Source organism: Neomonachus schauinslandi, chromosome X (assembly GCF_002201575.2).
Source record: "Neomonachus schauinslandi chromosome X, ASM220157v2, whole genome shotgun sequence".
Classification (NCBI taxonomy): Eukaryota; Metazoa; Chordata; class Mammalia; order Carnivora; family Phocidae; genus Neomonachus; species Neomonachus schauinslandi.
Window position 1 is genome coordinate 1,152,677 of NC_058419.1, and position 8,251 is coordinate 1,160,927.

General features: G+C 46.0%; 1 protein-coding gene across 1 annotated transcript; it reads left to right on the top strand.

Annotated features, from left to right (window-relative positions):
- The first annotated feature begins 2,814 nt into the window (after positions 1–2,814).
- On the top strand, positions 2,815–5,417 carry LOC110574448 (olfactory receptor 10V1-like). The gene is made up of 2 exons (XM_021683144.1): positions 2,815–3,768; positions 5,310–5,417. Exons 1-2 carry the CDS (start codon positions 2,815–2,817, stop codon positions 5,415–5,417), a joined length of 1,062 nt encoding a protein of 353 aa, XP_021538819.1.
- The last annotated feature ends 2,834 nt before the right edge of the window (positions 5,418–8,251 follow it).

Sequence of the window (8,251 nt, forward strand, 5' to 3'; positions counted from 1 at the left end):
AAGCACTTCAATGCAAAAGTAATAAAAGACAAATTAAATTATAATTTTTTTTGTTTTATTTACTTTTGTTTATAGATTATATTTGTTATAATGTGTTATTATTATTTAATTACAATTACTGTAGCAGGTAAAAAGAATGAAGTAAACGACTATACATTGAAAGCTTCTCTCGGACATTTTATTAGGTGAAAACACTAAGGGCATTAAGTTTGTATACTATGATCCCATTTAAGCTTTTTAATGTGTGAGTGTGGTGAATGTGCATGTATATATGTGTGTGAATGTGTGTTAATGTATGTGTGTACGTGTGTGTGTATGTGTGTGTAGGTGAGCGGCTATGTGTGTGTATATGTGTGTGTCCGTGTGTGTGTACCTGTGTGTGAGTTATGTGTGTTTATACACACAGGACAAAGCAGGAAAGGGACTAAACCTCACTGCTAAGAATGGCACTCTCAGGGAAGGTGGGAGTACGATTGAAGGAATAGAATCTTTTTTTTAAACTTTTTTTTAAGATTTCATTTATTGATTTGACAGAGAGAGAGAGCGCACAAGCAGACGCTTCACCCACTGAACCACCCGGTGCCCAGGAACAGAAACTTTTACATTAACTTTCACTTCTCACTTTTTAAGTGTTAGGATTATGTGTGAATTTTACTTTCATTTGTGTGTTTTTCAGTATTTTCAATCCCCATATTTCCACAGCACTGCCACAAGGAAAAAGAGTAGAAGTGATTTGCTGTGGCAAAGCTAAAGCCAAGGGTCCTAGCCCATGGAAGATTAATTTGAATCTGGAAAATATGCTCTCACTCATCCACAGTTATCCAGGGACAAACGGGCTCCAGGGAGGCCAGGCTGCGCTGCGTGCTTTGCCAGGACAGGGGACTGCAGGTGGGAACTTACTGTGATTTCTAGTCAGGGCTGATGGTGTGGTTGAGAGCAAGGCATGGGTCACCCGGAAAAAAGACCTCATGACCATGTGCTCTGAAATGAGGAGTGGATAAGCTGCCCTCTAGGGACCCATCCAACTCCAAGAATCCAAGTGCCAATTAGGTCAATAAAAACCAAAATAATAGTGTAACACACAAGTGATTGGGAAATTGGAATCACAACCCTTGTCTAGGCCTAGAATTAGTGGGACCAGGGGCGCCTGGGTGGCTCAGTCCATTAAGCGTCCGACTCTTGATTTCGGCTCAGGCCATGATCTCAGGGTGTTGGGATGGAGCCCCATGTCGGGCTCTGCGATCAGCAGGGAGTCTGCTTGAAGATTATCTCTCTCCCTCGGCCCTCCCCCCCCCCACAATCAGGCTCTCCCTCTAACAAAAAAAAAAAAAAAAAAAAAAAAAAAAAAAAAAAAAAAAAAAAAAAAAGAAATGGTATGTACCTAAGCGAGCTTCTGTCCTTTAGGGGACAACCCCACCTCCATGGGACCCTTAACTCCTCTTGATTCTAGATTTGTTACATCTCTAGAATCTTTAGAAATCTTCTCCTCTCGGGGCGCCTAGGTGGCTCAGTCGTTAAGCGTCTGCCTTCGGCTCAGGTCATGATCCCGGAGTCCTGGGATTGAGTCCCACATCGGGCTCCCTGCTCGGCGGGAAGCCTGCTTCTCCCTCTCCCACTCCCCCTGCTTGTGTTCCTGCTCTCGCTATCTCTCTCTCTGTCAAATAAATAAAATATTAAAAAAAAAAAAACCTTATAAAAAAAAAAGAAAGAAATCTTCTCCTCTCTTCTGCTGCGAGGGAGGGATGCACAGGAAGAAATCTCAGGCTAAACATAACTTGTAATTTGGGTCCCGCCAAGTGAAGAAGGAAGCAAACATGTCCCCCAAAGTCCAGGAAGCTGCTGGGTCTTATCCCCTCTCTTCTGCACTCTGGACACAGACCAGCCAAAGCCATTGTCCCACCAGGCACTCAAACCGCCATTGTCCTGAGAGTTCTCATTCCTACCCCAACTCTCTCCTAGCTCCTTCCTGTTCACTCCCACCCTGTGACCTGGCTCACCTTTCGCCCTCTGCTCCTCTCAGCCGTTCATTCAAGCATATGTTAGGCACTACTCAATGCCTGACCCTAGACTAACTGTAGAGAATGCAGAAATGAGCAACAAGCATTTATTCAATAGTTATCGATACTCCCAATATGTGTAAGCCAATGTTTGAGAGGCTGAATAAGACACCACTCTTGCTATCATGGAACTCACAGGCTGCTGTGTTACACAGAGAAATAATAAAAAAAAAAAAATCACAGGAGTCAGTGGTAAATAATACGGTTGGGGAAGCCCAGAGTGCTGTGGGAACCTAAGGGAGGGACTAACTCAGTCCAGGGGTCAGGGTAGGTATCTGGAAGGAGGTGAGTTGATTTTAAGGACACTTGTGACCTTACATTCTACAAGAATTCCCTACAGCATCAATGACCCTGCAGGCCCAGCCTCTGTTTAAACCTATTTAACAACGTCAAGCTCAGCCCCTCCATCCCCACTCAAAGACAACTCTTCAAAATGTAAAAGAAAGACTGTCATTGAAGTCTTTGAAAAACAACTCCATATATAGACTTTACTCATCCCACTTCCTTTTTTATAATAACTCAACAGGTGAAGTAAAGTGGCATCACAGTGAACAGTTCATTCTCAGTGAACAGAGGGCAGAATTCCAAAAAGCTAATAGGAAGAAGACAAGGGCCAAGCCTGGCAAAGGGAGGTGGAGGTCCTACAGAGCTGGCTACACTCCCATCTATAGAAAGGGCCCTAGGGCCTTCCACGACTTGGAGAATTGCTAGAAAACTGCCTTTTCCAGCCTAGGAGTTCTACAGAGGAGAATGTAGGATGGCCCTACTGCAGAAAAACCACACCTTAAGCTCTGAGTTTATCATCTTAGGCTTTGGGGACCTGGTCGAACTGCAGATCTTCTTTTTTGGACTCTTTCTAATCATGTATCTCGTCACCCTAACAGGGCACACAACTATTGTGCTCATCACCCTCATTGACTCCTGCCTCCAGACCCCCATGTATTTCTTCCTTCGCAATCTGTCCACCATTGAAATTTGCTATATATTGGTGATTGTCCCCAACATGCTGGCCAATTTCCTATGCAGGAGCCAGCAGATGCCCTTCCTGGGCTGTGCCTTGCAAATGCACCTCTTCATCGCCCTGGGTGGTGTAGGGTGTTTCCTCCTGGCCATGATGGCCTATGATCGTTTTGTGGCCATCTGCAACCCACTGCGCTACACAGTCATCATCACTAGGGCCCTCTGTCTGCAGATGCTGACTCTGGCATGCATCAGTGGCTTTGCACTCTCACTCACCCTGACTATGCTGATATTCCTCCTGCCCTTTTGTCAGTCCCACGAGATCAATCATTTCTTCTGTGACATCCCTGCTGTGCTGTTTCTGGCCTGCTCGGACACAAGAGCCAAAGAGATTGCAGTCTTCCCTGTCTGCATGCTCATCCTGTTGATTCCCTTCTTGCTGATTCTGCTCTCCTATGCATTCATTATTGCTGCCATCCTCAGAATGCACTCAGCCGAGGGAAGGAGCAAAGCCTTTTCCACCTGCGCTGGGCACCTGCTGGTCTCTGTTCTGCACTATGGCTGCGCAATATTCATCTACATTCGCCCCAAGTCGTGCTACACCCCGGAACAGGACAAAATTGTGTCCTTAATCTACACCAATGTAATTCCCATGCTCTACCCTATGATCTATAGTCTGAGGAACAAGGAAGTCAAGGGTGCCCTCAGAAGACTTCTGGTGAGCTATAACCAGATGAGGCAGCAACCCAATGCAAGGGGAAGGGGAAGATATCTATCTTCAGAACTGATCTGGCCCCCTTTCAAGAATCCAGTTGGTCATCCCACAGCACACCTTGTGGTTCCTTCCACTCCTCCCTCTGAGGACTACTCCATGGTTCTGTGCACCTGGACCTTACAGCCCCTTTCCTGTGGTAAGAGAAATGGAATGAATCCTAAGGCTTTCCAAGATGTGGCAGTTCTGGGGTGTTTGTGGATGTTGCACTGTCCCTTCATGGACAATTACATCTATCATCTGGAGCACTGTCAGAGACAGACACTGATAGGAAGAAGGTCATGAGCTGACCCAAACAAAACAGTAAGGCGACAATTTCTCTGGCCAAAGAGCTAGCAGGAACAAAAATACAAAGAGCTCCTAAGTCGAAACTAGGTAACATGGAAGGGCAGAGCCAACTCTGAAACTGAATCCCACATCATCAGAAAATAACCTGGAGATCACCTGAGACACAACGATGCCAACTGAATCAGTGGCACCACCAGGGGCCTGTAACCTGTTCCATCTTCATCCCATTCACTATCCTCACTAAGGCATTTTACAATCTCCCCACTTCTGGCCTCTGGGCCAGCTGACTCCTCCTCATCCTTTAGTGCCCCCCCATCCCTGGTGGCCTGTGCAGACTGCCTCCCCTCTGATCTACCCTGCTAGGCTTGGGGAGGTGCTCCTCCTCTGTGGCCCCATGTGCTTACTCATCACTTAGTACTGAAGAGGTTTGCCTGTCTCCCTGACTGGCCTGGAGACTCCTTGAAGGCAAGAACTATCATTAATTTCTGTCATCCCAGCCCCTGGCACATAATAGGTGTTCAATAAGAAGTAATTGAACTGTGAACCCCCATGAGCTTTGGCATAGGAATATCTTCAGACCCCAGATGCTAGCAGAATTAAAGCCTTCAATATTCTGCTGAGCTGAGGCCTCTGTGATTCAGGGACTCATGTCGGGTGTAATGATCCCAAGAAAGTGTTTGCTGACTCCACTTCCACCCCACAGGCTGGGATAAATGATAAGTGCCATGGCTCCCTGTGTTCCCCTCCATCACAGCACTTAGCAGGAATAATTCTTGAATGAATGAATGAATGAATGAGTGAATGAATGAATGAATGAGCACCCTGTGTGTACCAAGCGCTGGACATGGGACTTGGGGTACAGAAAAGCATAAGACATTGCCTCTGCCCTCAAGGAGCTCAGAAATTAGCTGGGGGGGGGGGCAGTTAGACACCAAGACAGCTTGTTTTAATGCAATGGTTACAAACTATTCATTCATAGAAAGGAGTAACTAGTCCCAGCACCATACCTTTGAACACCCACATGCTGTTAAAAGGGTCAGGAAGGAAGGGGCCTAGGACCTTGATGACCCTTCATTGGACAACTAAACCAACACCATGACCACGTCCCTCTAGACTCCGTGTTCAGTCAACGATACATTTCCTTATACTTTAAGCCCATAAAGCATTCTTAAGTGATGCACAGAAAAACATCATGAGCATCAGTTATTTCCAACCTTGCCTGCTCTCCTCAGGTCACGGCTCTTACCGTCTTGCTTATCATGCTAGGTGATGATCCCATTTTCTACCACAAAGAGGCCCCCACAGCCATCGTACCCCTCAGTGGGAGTGGCAGATCATAGAGGGCAGGAACAATATGGATCATCTTTCTAGTGCCCAGCCCTACTTGCTCTTTGGTCAGTGTGACTGCAAGTCACTGAGAGAATATGGTGACAACAGAGAAGAATCCACTAAAGTCTCTGCCCAGGAGCACGTAGACCAGCAAATTCCTGCTGACAGTCCAAAGCTAATGATGCTATGCTGAAAGATAAGCCCATGTTGCTATCAAATGGGGCAATCCTTTTGCACACTTCCTGGGATTGTGGTGAGGATTGCAAGGCACTATGCTCAGAAAGAGATGCCTAGCCCAGCACCTGGCATGCCAAGTGCTGGATCCACAGCAGCAGGAATTAAGCACAGCGATGCCCTCATAAAAGAGTGCGTGGGCACCCCTGTATTTGGACAACCTTAGGTGGGTGCTTCTTCTTTTATCACTTCAAGAAACATTAGCTCCCACTGCTCTCTCCCCTAAATCCTTCCCTAGTTTCAAAATAAAGTAGTGAAATGTTGACAAGTGGAGCTGGGTGAAGGGAGGGTGGGATTTTTAATACTATTATCTCTCCTGTGTATAGATGTGTAATTGCCATAATAAAGAGTTTTTAAAGGTAAAGGTACTAATGAGCCTCCTTTGCCCGAGCAGTCCCCTTGCTTAGAATGCTCTCTCGCATCTTTGCCATTGATCTAACCTCCATACTTCCTTTAAGGCCCAGCTCAAGTACCATTTATTCCATGACCCCTTTTTGATTACTGCCTTGGTCCACTTGTCACTGAAGGCAGCTCTAATGAGAATGTCGCTGACAGGAGTACAGCCTCAGGTTCCCATCCACTCCAGGCAGCACAGGGTGCCCTAGGGAGGAGGGAAAGCTCTGGAGATCACAGGGCCCCTGCAGGGGTGTGGGGCAGGGAATGGTCAGAGGTGACGATAGCCCACTACCCTCCTCAGCAGTCTGGGGGTGGGGGTGTTCCCAGAAGGAAGGAGCCAAGGAATCTGTAAGGGAAGAGAAAATGCCGACTTGGCCTAAGGTAGCCCAGGAACAGTGGCTAGGACACATTTAGGGGGATTGACTGGATGGGAGATGACATTAGAACATGAGTGGCTGTGGAAACACCTATCATCAAGACAGGAATAAGAGAGGGAAGCATTTGGGGAATGAGGGAAATATAGTGAGGTCAGTTGGGGGCTGGTTGTGTTCCAGGCGCCTATAGGACATCCTAGTTTGGGTTGATAACTGACTCGAAGCTCGAGGTCAAGAAAAATGTTGAGTATCTGGCAAAGAGATCCACATTGATTTACCCATCACCTTCCTTGAATTTATATGCCCTGGCCCTGTCACCTCTTAACCATAATCATTACAGATGATGCCTAATGTGTTTTTAAATATATTTACTACAAAAAAGGGGGGGCGCCTGGGTGGCTCAGTCAGTGAAGCATCTGCCTTCGGCTCAGGTCATGATCCCGGGGTCTTGGGATCGAGTCCTGCATCGGGCTCCCTGCTCTGCGGGAAGCCTGCTTCTCCCTCTCCCTCTGCCTCTTCCCATGCTTGTTTGTGCTCTCTCTCTCTCTCACTCTCTGACAAATAAATAAATAAAATCTTTTAAAAATAAATAAATATATATATATATATATATATTTACTACATTCTGAGCAAATTTTCTCTGATTCAGAAACTCGAAGGCCGTGACTGCTACCCAGGCCGGCATGCGCACTATGGCCCTCCTGAGTATCTAGCTGCCTGTGTTTTCTGTGTTCACACACATACGTGCATGTGTACAGAAGTACCTGGAAGGGGGAGAAAAGCAAAATATTTCTTCATGTAATATTGATGAAATACTGATGAAGCAAACTATCAGTTGCCCTCTGGAGGAATAACTTTCCAGGTAGGATGAGCATTATGCGTGGAATTTAGAAAGGTTTGCTTTTTGGAAGCAGCTGAAAATCTGGAAGACAGGCAAGGCTGTGCCGCGCTGGTTGTTAGCCTGGGACTGGGGTTTGGTGACTTCGGGGACTTCATCACAATCCTCCTAACTGTATCCAGAAAAGGTGCCAATTAGAAGCACTTTCAAAGGAAAGATTGGCCTCCAATGAATTGAACAAAACTATTAAAACCTCAACAAAGTCGTTCATTTGGGAACCAATTAGAAGTTTTTCCGAACAATGATTGCTGAATAACTTCCTTAATTTGTGTTCTGCTTACAAAGGTAGTTCATGCTCACTGTCAAAAATAAAGAAAATATGGGCAAGTTTGGAAAAGAAAACAAAGATCAGTCATCTCACTTACTAAGACAACCACAACGAAAATGTTGGTGTCTCAGGATGAGATGAGCTCATTCATATTCAGCGCTTAGAACACTGACTGCAACACGGTTATCACCCAATAAATGTGACTGGTTATTATTATTCCATCGTTGGTAGGCTTGCAAAAGACTTTCCCCGTTCAAAACTCAAATAAAGCTCATCTACATGTTCTTCTAGTATTTCATATTGATTTTACTGTGTATGTAATACACAAATACTTTGTCATTATGAACAATTTGTATAATACAGAAACTTGTGGCAAAAAATGTGGATGTAGTCCTTCACTCGCTTCCCTCCCATGCTCCCCTGACATATGTAACAACAGTCTAACACGTCACTCACTGCATTTCTTTAGTGACTCTTGGCCGCATCAGCAGAGAACTCTGTCCAGGAGTGCAAACGCCCTGCACTTCCCAGCCCACCTTCTGCACAGGCTGAACAAAGGGAGAAAAAGTAAGATGTTTGAGGAGCTGGGTGGGAGCTCTGGCGCCAGGTCCAGAGGTGCCAACTGCTGGAGAAAAAAGTCAGAGGGCACGAGGGGGTACAGGACCCCAGGACACA

Coding starts and splice junctions, on each gene's coding strand:
- LOC110574448 (XM_021683144.1), top strand. CDS start 2,815: ATGGCCCTACTGCAGAAAAACCACACCTTAAGCTCTGAGTTTATCATC. Junction 3,769..5,309: donor AGATGAGGCAGCAACCCAAT/GCAAGGGGAAGG, acceptor TGCTCTCCTCAG/GTCACGGCTCTTACCGTCTT.